Source organism: Sturnus vulgaris, chromosome 5 (genome assembly GCF_052056855.1).
Source record: "Sturnus vulgaris isolate bStuVul1 chromosome 5, bStuVul1.hap1, whole genome shotgun sequence".
Classification (NCBI taxonomy): Eukaryota; Metazoa; Chordata; class Aves; order Passeriformes; family Sturnidae; genus Sturnus; species Sturnus vulgaris.
This window is the reverse complement of record NC_142247.1, coordinates 9,538,852-9,560,117: the sequence shown is the minus strand read 5'-3', so window position 1 is coordinate 9,560,117 and position 21,266 is coordinate 9,538,852. Positions and strand designations below refer to the sequence as shown.

At 41.2% G+C, this 21,266-nt stretch overlaps 1 protein-coding gene and 1 long non-coding RNA gene across 4 annotated transcripts in view; one reads left to right on the top strand and one right to left on the bottom strand.

Moving 5' to 3' along the window:
• Positions 1–21,266, top strand: part of LOC148223543 (uncharacterized) — a 98,428-nt gene that overhangs the window by 9,622 nt on the left and 67,540 nt on the right. For 2 of the 3 annotated variants that reach the window (XR_015803683.1, XR_015803681.1), the window contains exons 2-4: positions 3,168–3,280; positions 4,707–4,962; positions 5,087–5,195. This is a non-coding gene — a long non-coding RNA (uncharacterized LOC148223543). Of the gene's footprint in view, positions 1–1,597; positions 1,702–3,167; positions 3,281–4,706; positions 4,963–5,086; positions 5,196–21,266 lie in introns of all 3 variants that reach the window. The other variant, XR_015803682.1, reaches the window with a different exon arrangement.
• Positions 1,516–21,266, bottom strand: part of NTF3 (neurotrophin 3) — a 49,487-nt gene continuing 29,736 nt past the window's right edge. The window contains exon 2 of the mRNA XM_088164821.1: positions 1,516–5,252. Within this exon, the coding sequence (XP_088020947.1) occupies positions 4,458–5,252 (795 nt within the window). The 3' untranslated portion in view covers positions 1,516–4,457. The remainder of the gene's footprint in view (positions 5,253–21,266) is intronic.

The following is a 21,266-nucleotide window of genomic DNA, read 5'->3' as shown; positions in this document are numbered from 1 at the left end:
TCTCAATCATCCTGGTCATGATCTCACCTATTGTGTGGGTAAGAGCTCCAAAATAGGACCCTGTGATCAAAATGTCCGGAAACATGAGGCCATGACATCAAAAGGCCAGTTCCGTGGTGCAAGTATGGCTTTCAGGTGCTGCTGGCTTCAAAGCTCAGCCCTAAAACAAAGGAGAAATCTATATTTGGGGACATTCATGCAAAGCATTACCGCTCCTTGTTCATCAGAGGTGCCCAAGCAGCTAAAGATTACCAAAAATAAACTAACAAACAAACAAAAAAAAAATCCTCAAAGGGACAAGAAAAAAAGGGAAAAGCAAAAAAAAAATTATGCAGACCATGAATGTAATGAGCTTCAGGGAAAAAAATACTCTTTTTTTCCTTTCTTATTTTTCCCACAGAGATTAGCTAAATCATTAAACTAGGGATGTCGTTGCTGAACTCTGCAGTCACCTGCCCAGAACTGCAGGGACCCACAGTGGTAGAGACTGGCCGACTTTCCCGGGAAAGTTTTTTGTTATCCTCATATTGCTTGGTTTTTTTACACCACATCTGTGCTTGCTTCGTCATTCTGCCATCTGCTGTAACAAAATACAGACAAAGCATTTCAGAGAACAACCCCTCCACACTTTAAAATGCTCCAAGCTGGAGCACAGCCTTTTACTTCTCACAAGCTGCATGTAGTGCTTATTATCCTATCCTACTCCTCCTCATCTTCCTTCTCCTCCTGCCCCACATCCATGATGAATTACACACACTTAGCAAGCATGGAGAGCACAGAATCCCATTGCTTTTGCCACAATGTTTCTATTAAATGAAACGAACGTTCCTGCACTTGACTTTGCTGCGCAAATGCATTCGCCGAGAGGTCAGAGATAGCAGGTCGTTATCATGAAATTTTTAATTTTGGAACTCCCAATCAGGCTCGTTTCCTGTTTGGTATTGTCTGCAAATACACAATACAAAAGCCTCGGGTTGCTAAAGAATTGAAATAACAGAGTATGAGAAGAGTGGTTTTGAGCACACACTCTGTAAAGTCCAGTCAAAGTTTCTTCCTGGTGCAGCCGCACAAATCTCTTGGTAGCAGTAAACTCTCTGCACAGACTTCATTCCTGAACACATGTTCAAAGGTGATAAAATAAATGCAGATGGTTTTCCAAAACCTCAGTGGAGCATTTTTTGCTGTTACTAAATGGACTGGAAAAAAACTAGGGGGAAAAAGCGGAGAAAATACAGTTTGACACAGACAGGCAATTTCAGAATAGCATTTGGTCATTTGGGAGAAAATCTAAATAAAATGTGTGCTTATAATGATCTATTGGCAAAACAATATTGACAGAGCATCTGAGCTGCCTAATGGAAGTGATTTTTAGAATGCTTAAATTAAACTGGCATTGAGAGCTGAATATTTTGTTTAATTACTTAACACAAACAAAAAAAAAATTGGATAGGAATTTTGAATTCATTGTGCCATGACCAAAGTTGACAATAAAACCATCCCTGGCTACAGTGAAAAGAGAATCAGACCTTAACAAATTTATTACAGGCTTTGTTTACAAACTCATTACAAAATTATACAGCATCTTATGCGTACACAGGATTTACAGGAACGCGTTACTGATGTGTGGGATTGCTTTGCTCTCTGGTCGAGATCTGCAGGTTTTTCTTCGCTTGGGGCCTGATCCAGCTTCCACTGGAGAAGGTGAGATTTTAATTTTTTCTTTTCCCATTGACTTCAGTGGAAGCTGGATCAGATCCAGGGGGTAACACTTCCGCTCATTGTTTTCCTGGGGTGGGAAAGAGGCAGCCAGTCTAATAACCGTACACACCACGCTCCGTTCTCATCTCATGTGTTTCAGATGACAGGCATATTTACTCCGAGACATTTTTGCTGGCTGCTTGTAAAATACTTGTTAAAGTCAAGAGTCAAAGACCAGTTCCTGTTACTGGATTTACAGTGGAAAATGACAAATGGCTTTCTTTGTACCTTTAAAGAATGAACCTCCCTTGATTTTCAGTGAGCAGAAATAAAGGCATCAGAATCAACCCCAATGTTGTTTACATTGTTATAAAGATATGTATTCTACCCTTTCTTCAACAGATTTTTTCTAGATTTACAGTAATGCAAACAAAAGTGACATCCACACTGCAGAAACAAGGTAGTTTCTGATTAATGGGATTCCACCAAACCAAATTGGTCTTCTTATCTCCTCTTCTCACATGGAGATAGACTTATGTGACATAGTGAAACAAATAGATCTCTAAAGTTAATGTTACATAACTATATCAGCTCTCAGTTGCTCCCAGCATCTGAAAAAAAATCTTTATTTGGGAACTCAGAGTGTAAAACCAAGCTTTTAATTTATAAAAAAATCCGGTGGGGCAAAACTCTGAAAAAGATTCTTTTCCCCTCAAGCCAAAAAGGTTAGTTAAAACTTAAACTTTACTCCTAAGAAAAGTAGCAAGAGCTCTGTGGGGTTGGGTTTGGTTTTTTTTCTTTTTAAAATTTTTGCCAAGAAATGAGAAATATTCTAAACAGATCTATCAGCTACCAAGTTCTTTGTTATATTATATCCTCTCATTTTAATTACTGCCTTGGTATTGAACCTCTGAAGCTGTTATTGCTTGAAGCGAAGCTAGGACTTAGTGCTGCAAGGTGATGATATTTCCTGTGAGGTAAATACCCTGGCTTCATGCTGAAAATTGAGATGGTTCTCAAAAGCTTTGCTTCTGCCCTCCCCTGAAGAAAACACCCACGTGCTCCAACCTGGCTTTCCAAGACAGGACTGTTCCAGTGCTTGGCCTCAAGGCAACCTGTCCAGCTCCCCAGTGGTTTTATGGTGTGCAGCACTCTCTGTAAGGGATTAGGGGAGACCGCACAGTTTGCTGCCTTTCATGGCCTGTTGCATGTTTGAAGTTGGTGTTCCAGGAGTGAAAGCTGCAGCCTTGTGTTGGAGGGCTCTGATCTCATTTCCATTTGTGATGCTGAACACGCTACGGCAGCAAAAGCTGTAGCTGTAAAGCACTCAAAAAAAACCCTGAGGGTAAAACTTTCTGAATAGCTGGAATTTCCCTGCCCTGGCTGTGGGTTGGATCTATCTGGACACAGATAACGTGCAGCCCAGTCTGAATTCTGTTCCTAGCTGTGAACTCTCATTTGCTTCCTAGGAGTGGGATCCCATCCAGGGCATTGCACAGCTAATGTGTAATGGGACATCTCTTCAAGTAGTGTCATTATTCCTGTCCCCAGTGGAGCTACATGACAATCCAAAGAGTCTGAGGTAAATACAATGCTAGCATATTTGTCTGTCCTAAGCAACAACTCATATGTTTAATTAGGTAACTTCAGTATAACCACAGACTTCATGGATTTTAGCCACCATCCATTTCACGTTGCTGTGAAAGGTACCAGGTCTCTCGAGCAGTTCAACACATTTTTCCCCTGTGAAAGATGGAGAATGGATTGCTGAAGAGAAGGAAACCTTCATACGGGTGTGTGGCTTTGATATCCACGCCAGGATATAATATCTTTCTTTACTACGATTTGCAAGCCAAGGGTTCTTTTAAGATTAAAACACCACCGGCTTTGTTTCTAATTTAAAAACTCAGAGAGGAATGATCCAACAACACAAGCAGAAGATAATTGATTCGTGTGAGGAGGAAGAGGCTGATCACAACAAACCATCTTTTATGTATTACATTAATGATCCATTTAGATCAGTTCTTGGCTTCAGCAAGTTTCGGCTACAAATATTTCAGATTTTTTTCATATTTTTTCAATGATGCACTGGCAACATTAGAAACAGTTGCAAAACAAATGTGCTTCCAAAACACAAATTGATGTTCCTGGATTACTAGCAGCCATTCTGAAATGCTAACAGAGGGAAAATGGTCATTTTACTGGCAAAACTGGCATAATATACACAGAAACTATATTTTAGGGCTACCTGATGCCTATAAATTTGACATCATCTGCAGGCTACAACACGTATTTTGGTCCTTGTTTTTGTTGGTTTGGGTTTTTTTGGATTTTTTTTTTCGTGGTGAGGAGTCAACACTGCAGATCCAATTAAATATGAACGCATAGAGCAGGGAATATAAATATGTACACAAGTCTTGGCATTGATCTGATTTTTAACAAGTTTACTAAATGACAGTCACTGGCTTGACAATACTGAATGAAAAATACTGATTTTACAGATTTTACAGGAAGGTTACGGTATGCTGCTGACAAGCAGTGTCACAAACATAGTCTTAAAAAACCCCGGAGTTGGCCACGGCAGAGGCACACACCCTTTGCTCTTGTTTATTGAGAGAGAAAGCTTATATACTGTAGATTTGCTGAAGTTTAATAAATAAGGTCAACTTATAATATATATAAAACAATATAAACATTTATATGCTACATGCATATCATATAATTTAAAGTAATAATTTATATAGCAAAGAGATGCAGATCTATGTTCTTCCTATTTTCCTGGACAAGGCGCACACGCAGGAGGTGTCTATCCTTATCCACCTCCAGCCCACCAGTTTGTTGTTTTCTGAAGTCAGTGCTCTGACATAAGTTTGGGATGTCTTGCATTGGGAGTTCCAGTGCTTGTCATCGATGCCGCGGCAGCCGTTTTTTACAGGCTTGGCCTCTTTACACCGCGTTTCGTAAAAGTATTGCTTAACCGGAGAGTTGCCCGTTTTAATTTCTCCCAGAACAGTCACCTGGTGTCCCCTAATGTCGATGGCGGAGGATTTGTCCGTGACCCACAAACTTTCACTGTCACAAACGGAGTATTCCCCGCGGTGGCCCCGGTGCTCCGCGTACCTCTTCCGCCGGGAGGTTCTGTTCAGCACCACGGAATTCCCGATGTAATCCTCCATGAGGTACAGCGGCGGCGGCTCCAGAGGCGTGTTGTCACTCAGGAGGACTCGGGGCGAGTTGTAGCGTCTCTGCTGCCTCAAGAGATCTGTATCCACTGAGATAACTGGCTGGAAGTCTGATTTCACATTTTCCTCCCCATCCATGTCTTGCTGAGTGTCTGTTTTCTGCACCGTGTTTTGATAGTTTTCCTTAATGTCTACCATCTGCTTAGAAAGCTTGTTTTTTAAAATGTCTGCTTGAATGAGTTTAATAATAAGAGAATTTATCGAATCTTCTGGCAAACTCCTTTGATCCATGTTGGAAGACTGGATGCCACGAAGGTAAGCGAGAAATATCACATAAAACAAGATGGACATCACCTTGTTCACCTGTAAGATCTGCAAAGAAACAGAGAGCCAATGTTAGAACAAAGAGGGAGGTTTGCTAGAGGCTATAAACATAAAAATTGGATTTTTTTTTTTAGTAACATCTATGACTTTGAAGACATATATAGAGATACAGAAACACAGACTGTGTGTTTCTGTGAAGACGGTCTTTGCAACTCTCTTTTGATTTTATTTTTTTTTTCAACATTTCATCTATATTTTGGGCCTTGCTTTTCCCCTTTCCATGCAGAGTGGGATATATTTCAGTTAAGCCCTTTCTCTGCAGAGGTGGGTAGTTCTTGGGATTGTATGGCAGCAGAGTGAGGCCAAGTTACTTCCGCAGAGTTTATTCCACAGAGAAGTTTGGTTTCAAAATTACAGGATCATGCAGAGTAGAAAACCATCTCACTGTGTAAAACAAAGAAGTTCTGACTTTGCTAACTGTTGTCAGGTTTTGTGTGCTGAGATCTCTCAGACTCATCTAATTCATATTTATCAAGTGGCTTCTGTTTAATGTTACCATAAGAAGGAAATAAACCCTGTGTTTCAATAGTGCTTTCGTTCTCTTTCTCTGGTAAGGGAAAGGGTTCTTGAAGGAAAATGATGCAGTCAAGTCAGAGAGTGGTAATTAGGCCTCTATAATACAAGTGGGGAATTCAGATGGACCCAATGACCATTTCATAGGATTTTTTTCCAGGATTAGGGACTTAGAAGTTGCTTCATTACATTTGTATAAGGTGATACAAAAGTGACATCAATTAGAAATATTCAAGGACAGATTGAGGACATCCCTCTCCCCACCATCTCCTAAAATGCAAAAGTCTTGTTCAAAAATTCAGTATTTTGAAAACCATTCCTAAAAGTGTGCTGCTTCTTTGGTACTATGCCATACACTGCTCTATATGACTTCCTGTGGTCTCCTTCGAATTCTACCTTCTGTCCATATTCTAGAAGCTCATTTGTCACTTCTTTTTAAGCCTGTCATTTTTGTTTGTGTAGCTGAGAGCCAGAAGCAACTGTCCAGGGAGGTGGTTTTTCCTCCTTGTATAGTTGGACACCTGTATCTTTGGTATTTGCATTTATATTTAAGCGAAATCAATTCTCAACGTAAAATCCTGTGTCATGGACATGAACCATTCACTTCAGAGCACACCTGTTTATAAATTTGCTGCACAAGTAGTGGATTGAAGGAGAAAAGACAAAACTCATCTTAGACCACCCTCGTAGTCTGTGATAAACCCTGACTGTAGTACTGCTTCAAGTGACTCAGGAAAGCCTTGAATTTGATCTTCCTGTTCTGCAAACACATCCACCACCTGCCAGAGACCTCTGGCACTCTGGGATGAAGGCACAGAGTCACAGACCATGGGACAGATGGAGTTGGAAGGATCCTCAGGACATCATCTAGGCCAATCTCACTGCTCAGAGGAGTATCAGCCAGGGCAGCTTGCAGAGAGCTGTGCCTACTCAGGTTTGGAATATCTCCATGGATGGAGACTCCACAACCCTCTAGACAATCCATTCCAGTTTTTTACCACCCTTAAAATTAAAAAAAGCACATTTCATGTATCAGCAATGTTTCCTATATCTCGATTTTTTCCCATTGCCTCTTGTCTTTTCATGGACACACCTGAGTAGAGCTACATCTTTATTAACCCCTCCTGTGAGGTGTTTCTACTCTTCAGTAAAATCTCCCTCGGACTTCTCTTCTGCAGCATAAACAGCCCCATCTCTCTCAGTCTCTCGTCCTGGTACAGTTGTCCTAATCCTTAACAATTTTCATGGATTTGCTCCTGTATTAAGGAGCCAAGAACTGGACACAGCGCTCCAGATATGCCTCACCAGTGCTGAGATGAGGGGAAGGATCCCCTCCCTCCTGAATAGAAAATTTTCCACTTAAAAAAAAAAAAAAAAAGCACCATTTTCTGTTTCAGACAGCAAATGAAAAAAAAAAAAAAAAAAAAAGAAAAGATCTTTTACTGTACAACCTTCTATCCACTCTAAACAAAACTCCTTTTTGCAAGATTGAGTCCCCACTTCACAGTTTGGAACTGCAGCAAAATCAGAGCTACTCTCTGTGGATGTGTGAGCTGTCCTTTTATGGACAAGAAATGTGTTTTCTCCATTCTCAGTTTGTCACAGTATGAGTTCACCTAAATCTAGACTGTTACTTGCAGCAATGTTTTGCTTTTGGGGCAGGGGGGAATCGAAGATGTTCAGTTACCATACAATTACTGTCATACCTGGATAAATACTAACTTAATGTAGATGGATCTCAGAGCCCAGACCTTTCTGGATAAAAAATTGCCATGCAATTTCGCCTTCCCTCAGCATAGGGCTTGCTTTGAAAAACAGTAAAAATATTATTAAACAGATGTCATTGAGCAGATTTCTCACAGCACCCGGAATCCACACGCAGGACGACACACGAGCCCACAGGACAGTGAGCAAAGCTCTGACAAGGCTCAGTCCCAAAGCCAGAAACATTATTCATGCCAACATGCAGCTGCATGCAATCCCTGCTCTGCTCAGTCTCAAAACTAAGTGGCACTAGCAAAATACACAAGTTGGAGCAGGTGATGAGGTGGGAAAAGTTGGGCTGGAGTTCCTGCAGGCTCTCTTTAATGTCACGCTGCACACAGAAAGGAAGAGCTGGGGACCTGAGAGCTGGAGAAGCTAAAATGAGTTATTCTTCTTCTCCGTGCAGGAACCCCATTAATGGGAAAAACGTTGGAAAGCATTTTCCTGAACTTCATGTGAACAGTCTTATGGATTTGGTGGGAAAGATGTTAACTTTGAAATTCAACCTGTAGTTTCATTTATGCTTCACAAATTGTTTGCTGGAAAAGTAAAAAGCTTTCAAACAAAACTTTATATTTTTCTGGGTGCAAAACATTGACAGAAAACACAAAGATTGGTAAGATTACAGTTTTCAGGGAGTTCCTCCAACCTAGGAGATTCATAAGTGCTATTCAGAATCTCCAGTCCATGACTAAAAATTGCCAGGCTGTCCATGAAGTCCAGCACCTCAGAGTATGCCTAAAGCACTACTCTAGATAGGAGAAATGGGTGTTATTGGAAAACTGCAGCTGGTTTATGGCCTTGGCTGTAATCTGATTATAAAACACATTAAAAGTGTATTTGTTTGCAGGTTTGGGAGTATTGCATTTGATGAATGGCTCTTTGCCCAAAATGGAAGGCTCTGCTTGTCTGAACTGCAGATAATTTGAAATTTATTTGGCACGTGTGTTAAATCCATAAAAAGAAGAGGAAAATGTAAAACATTAAAATGTTTATCTTTTCATATCCTCAAAGCAAATAATTCTTGTGTTTCTGGTCATGCCTCCAGGAGTTCCACAATACAATTCACAAAGCAGAACAAGTGCTTACTCAGTGCAGACCAGTGAGTAAGTTATCTACAGAGGGGACTTAGATTGGAGGCAAGATTTCAGCATACATGTCCTGTCTGAGAGAATACTGACTGAAATTCCAGATTCCTGGGGGGCACATGTTCTGTGGACCTTAGCAGAAGCTACTTCAGCACAAGCATCTCTTTCTTTGGTATTTTAGAGAATGGTATAAAAATCTCCCAAGAATTCAGTCCTTCACATGACTTTTTCTCCTCTTTCATTGTTCTTTTTCCATTTTTTTTTCAATTCAGATTATTCATTTCAGGTGGAAAGATTTTGCCCAAGCTAAATTTTCATTGGTTAGCTGATGTTAGTTGATATTTTTGTTGTTCTTCATGGTTCTTCTTGGAATTTTCCACATGTAAATTCCTGACAAAAGTTCATTTTGGCTGTGTTTGTGGCCAGTTTGCACTAAGCAAGTTTGACTTGGAGATTGCTGATATTTGTGGCTCAGAGGAGAAAAGCAAACAGCACAGAAAAGAAAAGCACATGCTTAGAAAAGCTGATTGATCTCCCAACTGTGGCTTAGTTTTACTCTATTTTAATGGTTTGTTCTGCCTATCACTGCAGTTTTAGCAGGGTATTAATGCTGTCTGAACTAGGTGGCTCAGGGAAGGTCTAAATTTAGGAGAAGTAAATAAGCTTACCTCTTCCTTCCATCAATAAATTCAATCCCTAATAAACTCTGGTGAATCACTTTCTGCTCTTTTCAGGCTCACTACTATATGTAGCAGGGAAAAATTTAGTTTAGTTTAGTTTTGTATAGCTTTATTTTGGTCAGTCTCTGAACGTTCCATACAGGGAAGGAGCAAAGCATTATTTAAAACATTCTGCAGAAAGCATGAAATCCTAGCTCTGTGAGAGACTGCCCAAGCATTTACTTGCTAGTCATTGCTAAGAGGAACTGGAATAGAAGGAAAAGTGACTGGTGAGTTTTACATTCAGCATTGTAATACCCCACATGATTTATGTAAGCCAGCTTGAAGTGTTTGGCACTTTCTAAAAAAATGTAGGAGCAGCTTCTGTTCTTCAGAACAAGCAAGTAATGATCCTTTGTGGTGGCTGACAGCTTTTCCAGGCTTTTACCAAAGAGGAAAGTGTAATTATTCTCACTGTTTGCTGAGCACTGCTTCCACAACCTCCCAAGTCATGGATTGCCCTGCTGATTCCCTCTTCCTAATAACTATGTTGGGAAGAAATGCAGCCCTCTTCCTCTGTGCTTCAGGGGACATGGGGAAGGTACAGAGCAAGAAAAGCATTCTGAATGTTCAGAAAGGTGAGAATGTGAAACAACTGCATCTGAAAATTTGCACTGTGTTTCAGAATAGTAATCAACTGTTTGTACAATATGGATTTATGAAGGTAGATTGCTGCAGAGTGCTGAATGTCCCTGCAGACACCCTCCTGAACACTTCCATTTCTCAGGATACAGAAATTTCAACTTATACAGATTGAAGCTACAGCTTCCACAAGAGCCAGGCCCTCTAACAAGCCAAAGAATTCAGACACAAAATCACGTGATGGCAGCTTTAAGTGTTAAGCCTCCCATGCTGAGGGGCAACCAAACTGGAAATTTGAGTGAGGGGACTTGAAACAAATCCATTCCCCTGGCACACTGGCAGGGGGGTGCAGCTACACCTCTGAGGGGGAGCCCACCAAAGGTTCTTCATCTCTGCAGCAGCTCAGAGGTGTATGAATTAATTTACTCAAGACCATTTATAAAAGAGAAGACACATCTGAGTACTGAGCCCCAATAGCCTCCAGTGAATTGTATATACCTAATTTCTTATGGAAATGGAGTTCAGCCCACAGAGTCACTGACATTTCCTTTTCCTCTTCAAATGAATGTCTGAGCAAAGCACAGCAGGACAGCTGCTCACCAGAGATGTGAAACTCCTCTGAACTTTGAACCAGCCCACAATGCTGTGGGGGTGACCGTGACCCTACTGGTCACTGGGGAGAGCTTTCCCAACCAGTGACATCTTCCTGAGGGCAGATTTGGGATAACACCTCTGCTGCAAGAAGCAGTCTGTGCTCTGAACTGTCAGATGAGCTGTGCAGAGTCACACAGGTGATGGCAATGGCAGGTGTGTGTCTACATTTGATCCTTCCACAGATATATCTGTGGTTTTTTTTGAGATCAAGAGGAGGTTGCTGTACACATACCTGCCTGATTCCAAGAGAAAGGTCAGGAGCAGTTCCTCTGTGCTTACCTCCCTCTTTGGAGCAGCTGCTGCTTCTCACACCTTGTGCACAGTTAATTCTTGTCAGGTTTCGCCCTGCACCTCCTTCCCCCACCACCAACACCAGGGCACTTGAGAGCTCCCTAGAGGCATTTGGCACTCCCCAGCATCCTCTCACAATCCCACTGGGGGACTGGACTATTAATAATAGCCGGTGCCATATCAGCCATCCCAGCTACATCCCCAGGTCTATAATCAGCTACAGGAGTAGGCAGCCTTTTCTCAGTCACCACGAGGTCCTTTTCCATTCCAACTCCATCTCTCACTGACACTTTTGTGACATATTCACATGTTTACACCTGTCTGTCTATGCCCTGACTGTCGTGGTATCATTTTGCATTAAGCAGCTGACTAATTAACCTGTGTATTGAGGAGGTCAGAACGAGGAGTTAGAAGGCTGGGATCCCAATTTCCCTGGTGTGTTGGAAGACTTTTGTCAAGTCAAAATGTCTGATTGTTACCTTCTATATCTGCTAAGGAAAGAACTCTGTGGAATGATTATGGTGTTTTATTACTCTAGGTATATACTCTGACATCCTTTGGGTTCTCCCTCAAAGAGCTAGATGATTTTTCCCTACTGAGAAAGCAAAGGCTGGGAGAATTGGGATTGTTCAGCCTGGAAAAGAAAACGTTTTGGGGTGAACTCCTAGTGGCCTTCCAGTGCCTGAAGGGAGCCACAGGAAAGATGGAGAGAGACTCTTGACAAGGGCCTGCAGTGACAGGACAAGGGGCAATGGCTTCACACTGACACAGAGCAGGGTTAGATTGGATATTGGGAAGGAATTGTTCCCTATGAGGGTGCTGAGGCCCTGGCACAGGTTTCCCAGAGAAGCTGTGGCTGCCCCATCCCTGGCAGTGCTCCAGGCCAGGTTGGATGGGGCTCTGAGCAACCTGGGATAGTGGAAGGTGTCCCTGCCCATGGCAGGGGTTGGGACAAAGTGACCTTTAAGGTCTCTTCCAGCCCAGGCCATTTTGTGATTCTCACATCACTGACATTGGAGCAATCCATAAGTATTTCTCTTAGTTATTACTGACAAAGTGGGAGTACTGGCATTGTTCCCTTTTAAAAGAACAGAAAGTGGAATACCCAGAAATCAGCTGATATCTGCCAGGTCTGACAGGTTGGAGTTTTCCTGTTGCACTAGCACTGGGAAGTTGACCTGTAACGTTTTTTGAAAGTTTTATCTATCAATGAAAAGCATGAATTACAGGGAAATATAAACAATATCATCCTAGAAATAATGCTGTAGTGGGGCAAATAATTTCCAGAACAGCTGAAATATTTCTTCATATTATTCACTGTGTAACTCTGAAAACTGCCCAAAGTACAAATAAATCTAAAGGTCATGTCCATAGCTGAATAAATAGCTTGATTTGACTGGATCTGTGTTAATTTTACAAAAAGTAGATCTGTCCGGATCTTTGCACTTCGATATTTTTTTCCTCAGATGCAATTTGCAAACAGGAGTTAAACATAGTAGTGAATAATTTAAGCTGATAAAGGGTGTGTTAGTTAATCTTTTCATTACCGTCCTGTTAATAGTAGGGCTAAACAGCAAACAAATTAAATTTGCAGCTGAATTTGGAGGAGATGCAAACGGCAGTGAGCGAAGAGAAATACAATCTCTGCTGGGGAGATGGAGAAATAAAACATTGGCAGAAAATTACAAAATGAAAGCTGAAGTAGAAATTAAAAACTCATGTGCTGGGGAAATGTTGGTATTGTGCTGTGATATACAGAGGGGAAAGGAAACTTAGAAAGGAGCAATACCTGATCAGACCCAGGAATGATCAAAAGCTGGAAAAGTACAGTACTTAATAAATGCAGAAATGGGGCATTTCATTGCAGAGCTGGAAGGGAATTGCTGCTTCTTGTAACACAGCAGTAAAATAGGGAAAGCTTCTTGAAAGTTGAAAGGCATTGCCATACAAAAAGAAAATCAGGAAAGAGAAGCAGAAATGACTGAAAGAGTTGTAAAAGTGACCCTTGAGGAAATTGCCTTGAAGGTGCAAGCATTTGTCTTGAGCTGGCAGAAAGGGCATGGCAGAAAACCCAGGGCAAAGACCTGGACAGTGGAAGCACTGGGGAAAGGGAACATTTGCTCTTGGGTGGGGCAAAGGAGTGCAATCAGGAAAACTGGGACTAAGCTGAGGAAAAGGAAGTTAGGCTGATCATCAAAAGCACTTTTCAAGCTCTGCAAGATGTTTGTAACAAACCCAAAGCCACACCAAAGAGGCCTGGGTTTCGAGTTTCCTCGCAGCACTGAAACTCCATTTAAGCCTTTTCTTGAAACAGTCTGAAGATCCATTAACCTTTCAAGTCAACCTGGACCCACTTTGGCTCAACCAGAGCTGATTAATATTTTTGTATTAAAGTCAGGCAGTAGTTGCAGTTCATCTTATTTTTGTCAGAGAGATGCTTTGAGGGCTTAAGTTGTCCATAATTAAAGCTGAGAGCAGCCTTCCAGATGAAACTCACTTCTTTCACCTCCCCACAATCCTGGGGGCTTCAAGCCTGGCCTTGTAACAGATTGTCCTGATTGTTCTACTTAAAAATGTCAGGGGTGGATTTTGTTTAACTTGGTAGCAGGAGGAGAAAGGGAAGCACGTTTCAGATTATGAGAATTCTGTCCCTCTCCTGTTGAGCTATGAAAGAGCAGCCTCCTGGAGACCCTGTGATGCTGGATGGTCTGCCATGTTTTTACATTTACATTGCCACTGGACAGCTGATTTTTTTTAGGAAAAAAAAAAACAACTCAGAAAAAAAGAGAAGTTTTAAACCACTATTTGTTGGCTTTTCTGATACTAGGAAACTTGAAGGGGAAACTGTTTTCAGCTTTGACTTTCAATATATCATTATTTTGCAGGATTTTACATTAAAAGCAAAAGAGTTTCTGTTTTTTGTTTGTTTGTTTTTTGTTTCAGAAGCTGAAGACATCTGTCATTTTTAACATCTTCTGATTTCCTTTTTGTTTTGTAAAGTAAGGAAAACAGTGAAATCAAGCAAACAAACAGAATAAAGCAAGGGCTGCAAATTCAAAAGTGTTAGAGTCTCATTATGAAAAATCTTGTATTCCTAAGCCTGATTCATAGGTACAGACAGGACTTGCACCCACAAGGAAAAAAGAAATACAGGGAATGCTAGTTAGAAATGAAGTGAGCTTTTGTTTGGGTAGAATTAAAATAAATCCTGAAGTTAACCTGAGCTATTTCTGTCATTATTTTTTTTTAAAGGCATTTATTTGTTTTTTTCTGAGAGCTCTGCTGTGACCCTTGAACACAGATGTTTGCACTGAGGCTACAGAATCACTGAATCACAAAATCATTAAGGCTGGAAAAGACCTTTAAGAGCATCGTGTCCAACTTGTGGCCGACAACCACTTTGTCACCAAGCCCAGACCACTGAGTGCCACATCCAGTCACTCCTTGGACACCTCCAGGGATGGACACTCCAAACCTCCCTGGGCAGCCTCTTCCAAGCCCCTGTTAAGATGGTTTGGAAGGAGCAGCATTGCTGCTCTGGAGTTTGTCCCAAGCACTGAGCCTTGCCAGGGAAGAGCCGCTTCATTTCACCCAGAACTGCACCTGTGTTTGCTTTTCCAAAGCCCATGACTCTGGGTTTCCCTGAATCCATGAAATACATCCACGACCACTCTGTGAATCAAGGGCTGCTCTCTGAAATGCCTCTCCCTATTCCTCAAAGATTCACAAGCCCCCAGATACAAAAAGTCTTGTTAGGCTTGCAGGTGCAAGGTATCTGATGCAGCGTTCTTAAAAGGACCCCAGGCCTGATCCAAATATTTTAAAACCACCATAGGAACTCATAGGAAATCAGCATTCATTGGATAAAGCTTTTGTACAATGAGAGAGGCAGGGAATGACAATGTGACTAAGTAGAGTTGGTGTTTGAACCTTATTTTAACATACACTCAGCATGCAACCAAATTGTTTCCATCAGAACCATGGTGAGAAATTAGCATTGCTGTGTATAATTATTAGCTTTTCCATGCCCTTTGCACAGATGCAGTAGCTTGCTTACAACCAGCTTAAAATGATGTTTTTAAATTCAGAGAAAAAGGAGTCTTGTATTTCTGATTAAACACAAGTGTTTTCATGGGGTAAAGGTTAGAAGTTTGCTTCTCTGCAAAAGATGTCAGACTTTAAAAAGAGCTTTGTACAGAAAGAGCTCATCTGTTCTGATTAGTTAAATTAGCTGGTTAATAGGAGACATCACCTGTACCAACAACTCCTCTCAGTGAAATCATGAGGGCTCTCCTAGAGCTGCTCCCAGGTGCAAAGTGAGACCCTTGAGCCCTTCTTGTGGAGGACAGCTCACAAATACAATGCGTGCCCATGACAGGTGTGTGTTTTTTTCCCATTGCATCTGAATCTTACAGAAAGCCATTGCCCATTCAGAGCAAAAAAGTCATCCTGCTAATTTGCCTTAGTTTATAGCAAATTGTTTACACATAGGCCTGTCCTGAGGGTAAGGACTGTTCTGGCAAATCCAGCTCCTCTGCATTTTTTTCCCGGTAGAAATCTGCCTGAAGAGGAACTTTGCTTGGGAGTCCCCTGGTTCATTGATGTGCATGTGGATAAAATTTCCTGTATGCAATTCTCCTTGAGATGTGGAAGTGTTCCAGTTTTAACTCGCAGTTCACACTTTGCCATGAGTTTGACTATATTTGGGGATTAATGCTCAAGGGTGTGAGAGTGTTCTGGTCCCAGTCTAGCAAAATATCTGATTTTTAGTTTGTGAGTCCAGTGCAGACTGCTCACACATTCAGCTCATGGCTGAATGCTCCGCTAAGTTCCATCCAAAATGTCCAATAATTTGAAAATTAGGATCTTTAGAAACCTTTCCAAAGTCAAAGCATGATTTCTGTGTTCTCTCACTGTACTAATGCAAGCTCTGCACCTCTGCCAGGTCCAAAACTCATCTGAAAATGGCCTTGGTTTTTGGAAGCCTTGGCGGCTTTTCTTATCTTTCAATCCAGATGCCATTTTGTTGTTGATACACAATGTATTCCCTGCTCCCCCTTGCCAAAAATTCTTGAAAGGGGAATTTTAGAGCTGGGAGTATTTTAACACACGCTGTCTCTCACTAAGCATGTGATCGCCAGATATTTGACAGAAAAGCAAAGTCTTAAACTTGGCATGTGAAGGAGGCAAATGAGATGTACCACAGCTGGCCTCACCTCTCCTTATACAGCCAATAACTTGTATGGATTTTTAGAAAATCCCTTTATACTGAAGAAATTCTGGTTGTGAAAAAAAATTATAGAAGGGCAGGATTGAACTAATTCTCAGGGTATGAGAACCAAGAATGGAAAGAGTGATTTTTGGTCAGACTTTTGGCCACCTCTTTTCAGATGCACACTATACATTTCACAAAAGGATCCTACTCACATCTAACCACCCCAAAATTCACAGAATCACAGAGTCATGGAATGGTTTGGGTTGGAAGGGACCTCAAGGATCATCTAGTTCCTACTCCTCTGCTGATAGAGGGTAAGAGAGAGCTGCTGTTGTTGTACAACCTGGAAAGTGAAACCCAGGTAAGTTATGTGACTTTTCCTAAGTCACACAAGCCAAAGCTCACATGGGAAGAAAATGGGAGAGTGGGCCTTCAGACCTTCCTCTCCTGAAGTCTGGGCTGGTCTAGGTTAGTTCTACACATTGGATTAGCCTCTTCCTTCAGCTTCTTCCCCAGACTCTGCTGGCCTTAACCAAAGCTGGCCAAAATCAGAAGAGATTCCATACCATATTTCTTCTGCTGAAGTGGTAGAAAAGGGAAACAGTCCTTACTTGAGTGAAGTCAGAAATAACTGGGAAGCAAGCAGAGGGAAGAAAAAGGATGTAGAAAGCATTGCCAAAGGTGTCCGTGGCTGGCTCATGCACAACATCTCAGGTGCCTTGAGGAATTAAGAATAACTTGGAATGAGCTTTAAAAAAGGATCAGGCCAATGTAAATCGGCTGTAACAGTTCAGTAGTTTTCCCCAGGAACCGACAAAACAATCAAGGGAAGGATTTTTAATTCTACACATAGGAAAAGCCTGGTCCTAGACTTCAATTTGCACAGTAGAAATCCCTGATTAAAAAGGAGCCAAACACTGTTGTGCTTCAGGAAGTAGGAGAATTAGGGATGCTTACTTTGGACGATGGTGTAACTTTACAGCCTGTACGAGGGGAGATGCACAGCTGCATCTCCCCAGGAGCGGGGAACTGAATATATTGTGAGTCAGTCACAGTTCCTCCCTATCTTCCCTCCACCACCACTTGCACTCCCTTTGCTCTGCTACAAAAGTCAATTACTTCATGCTCATTTTTTTCTTTCCCCCTTTTTTTTTTTTTTTTTCATGGAGCAGTGTACTCTCCCATGCTCCCAGCCAGCTCTTTTGGCGAGCAAGGAAGCAGAGTGGGGTGAAGCTTGGGCTCTCTGCACTTCTGTCATCTCAGCATCCCCTCTCCACCCACTTCCTCTCAGCAGGGAGTATTGGGTGAGCAGTCCCTGCTCCTCTGGCTGCAGGAAAAGTTGTTCTGAGCAAGCTGAGCTTGAACAGCCACGGGAGCAAAGCTGGGGAAGAGGGGGGGGACAATCCTCCCTCCCTTTTATATTCCTGACTAGGTACCAGCACTGGCAACGAGTGGTGAGTAGCAAGTGCATCCTGTGCAAATTCTGAGGTAAAGGCCTGTGTTCAAATGGGATAGGATATCTATAGTGCTGGAAAACTGGGGAGCATATTCCCTGAGACCTGTGAAGGACCTTCCTAACCTCCTCGCAGTGTGTTACCAGAAAATATGGAAAGGAGCCCACTGCAAAAACAAAACAAAGCAATCACATCCTTAGGAACTTTGGGGAGGCAAACATATGGGGGAACTTTTTACAAAAGGTGAGAGGTCAGTCAATATCTTGGGATAACTGCATGTAAAGAGGATAAAAAGTTCTCAGGCCTTTTTGACAGTGAGAACACAAAGAGCTTTACTGAGCTACATGCAGGAGTAAAGGGCTTTTTCAATGGAAAGCTGCTTTTCCTGTGCTGGAACTGATGGGAAGCCTACACATATTCAGGAGATATCTCCTGTGCCCTCCCTGGAAAAGACAAAACTACACACAAGCCTCTTTTCTGTCCTGTGCTCCCATAAACCAGTATCTCTTGGCTGAGAGCACCTCAAGCCTTAGAAATTTCCTCCTTGACAGTGTCATGAAGGCCTCTTTCTTTTATATGCATTTATATGAGGGCACAGTTTTGGATGTCAGACTTCCAGTAGGGCTTTGACAGAGATCTAGCTGAGTGGAAAGCAGAAGAGAACCTGGCAGGTCAAGCCTGGGGGATTCAGACTGCCTGGGCCATGGAACTCAAGGGCATGTGCAGAAGTTGGGTTTACAAGCAAAATACTTTGCTAGAGTTATCCAGCAAAGATAAGACACATATTTTTAGACTGCTAGAAATTAGGGAAAATTTGAAAAGGACATTTATTCCCATTTTAAATTATTAAATGGTATTATGTTTGGAGACAGTTGGGTAGTTGCAACTCTTAAAAATTAAAGCTTGAGGCCAAACTCTGCTTTTAGTCACGCAGAAAGCAGGCGACTGCAGACTGAGTTGCATAAAACTGAGGTCATAATCTGGCATAAAGTCTGAGCTGGCTTGGTCTTCTCTTCAGCTAATGTCAGTACTGGTAAGTTGCTATGAGGAAATGCAACAGGGAATGGGTCAGGTGTTAATGCTCACAATCAGCATGATTCCAAATAAACTGGAGGAATTTAAGAAACAATTCTGTGTCTTCTGCTTAAAAAGATGCTTGCATAGACTTAAAATACTCTGTAGGCTTAAAATAAGTCTGCAGACTTGTGTGGTGCTGCTACAGATTTACCTGATATGAAGAAAGAGTGACTGTTTTTGGAAGATCTTTCCATGGCAAATCTCTAACAATATTGAAAAGTGGAAAATGCAAATATCTGAACAACAAGCTGGTAAACCAAAATTATCTTACTGTCCTCTTTTCAGTGCTCTACCACCAAGTTGAAGCTAAGATCAGCAATTTGCCAAATTCTTTCCTTTTCCTTAAATTTGGCAGTAATACTGAGCTTAGACTGTGAAGCTGGTTGTGCTGGTCTACAGCTATGTAGAAATAAAAAGTAATATTGCTGCAAGGAAAGAGACTAGTCTGTCTACATTCTAACAGAAGAAACACTTTTAATGCAGGTATCACTCCACAAAAATGTATTGTACCTTCACTGCCTTCCTCCTAACCTGCAATTATTGGCACTGAAAACGAGAGTTTTATACACAGTGTAAAGACAATGAATGATCTCTCAAATTTCTTTAGTTTGTTTCTAACTGAAGAGAAATTTTCATGCTGCAGTAAGGTCTCAGGTTCAAGATTTGATATTGAAGTTCCAGATTAGTGTTCAAGATTTTCCTTCAAGAGACAGAATCTGAGATATCTAGCAGGGAGGCTGAGGAACAGCTTGTTTAAGGACTGTTTTGTAATGAAAAGTCTTCACTTTTAATTTTTTTTTAAATATTCTTTTATATTTTTATATATATATTTTATATATATTTTTATATTTTTTTTTCACAAGGATTTTATAAAACTCCTCGTGAAAGCAGACGAGAATACAAAAAAAAGAAGGTTTTTAAACCATTACTATTGAACCTAAAGAACATTGCCCTTAAAATGTTAGTAGCTCTTGTCCTTTGTGTTCTGGGAAGGCAAAATTGCAGCCCAATGAAAACGGAACAAACCAAACCCCACAAACACCATCGATAGGAAGGTGGAAAGAAGAAAAAAATAGCACAGGCAGTGGTTGATTCCCCTAAACAAATACACAAATAAATAGGAATTGTATTCCTTTTGAAGCTTCCATGGTTGTAAATTTCCTTATGGAGTGCCCTGTCATTTTCTTGCCTGAAAACATTCATGCTCCCTGCTTTAGTTGTAACATGTTCCATATGTCACATTGCCTTTGTACAAAACAGTTCAGACTCTGCTCTCCTTTCATCCCCCTGACCTAATTTTAAGGTCTTATTGCTGTGGAGGACTAATCTGGATCAGTTTGATCAGACCCTCCTATTTTATAAATGACATTTAACACACCACAACTTTTTTTTCCCCTTTTCCATAACAATAAGCCCAACCAAGTTGTTCTTTGTTAAGTGTTGCTCTTATAAACTCCCTTAAATTCAACCTCTAATTGAACAGTGCTCTCTAACTCAGTTCATTATTATACTGCTTGCTTTCATTCAAGTGAATTTTTAAAGTAATGCAACACAGAAGCTTAATTATCTTCTTGTTTTCCTGGTTGGTATTCTCTGGAGTAAATGCCAAGGAGGATTTGTTTTTGCTAAGTTGGTTTTTTTTTTTTTGTACTTTGCATACAACATAAATTTTTCTTCTGCTCAAACACTTCTTTTGATCTTATTTCTTGTAATAAATTGCATTTAGCATTTTTAGAAGCATTTTTTTTCTTTATGCCTTCCCATCAGTCTTCTGTGTATGAAATGTATGTGCTTAAATATGGTCCAGATTGTTCAATTCACTAATTCAAAAATTCTCACTCTTGGTGTTCCCTGTCACCTCTTTCTTAACACTGATTTAGACTGAGAGAAACTCCTCTGCAGCTGATAAAGTGAAACTTGTGCAAACTGAGCACAAGTGACAAAAGAAGGGCCACCTCTCTTTCTGATTCTGTTCTATCAATATTCACATTCTTCAAATACTCTGAACTGTAACCCTGACGCAATGTCTTTTCAGTGGATTAATCTGCTTGATATCAGTTCAGTTTCTGTTTGTTCTCCTGGTGGGGGAAAAAAAAAATCAAACCATTTTAAAAAGGATCACATAGAAAAGTTGCACCAGCTCAACCATGAAATTTTAACAGAGCCTCTATTAAAGAGTCACTGGTGTAAAGCAGGATCAGTCAGAGACTGTAATATTGGGAAAAATTTATCCACAGAAAGGGTTGTAAAGCATTGGAACAGATTACCCAGGGAAGTGGTAGAGTCACCATCCCTAGAAGTGTTGAAAATACATGTGGATATGGCACTTGAGGACACAGCTAAGTGGTGACCATGGAGGTGCTGGGTTAACACTTGGATTTTGTAGTCTCAGGGGCCTTTTCCAACCTAATCAACTCTCTGATTCTGTGATTCCATGCTTCTTCCTGCCTCTGACACAGCCACATGGGCAGAGGACTCAGAATCTGTCAGGGATGGGTCTTCACTCTCTCAATGTCTCTGCTTCTGGAAGCAGCTCCATCTACCCATCCACAATTGTGCCTCTGGTTGTTCCCAGGTGGACTCAACCTGACAAACATGTGGTAGGCCCAGGCCAGGTCTACACTAGTGTTTTCATTTTGTTTTTT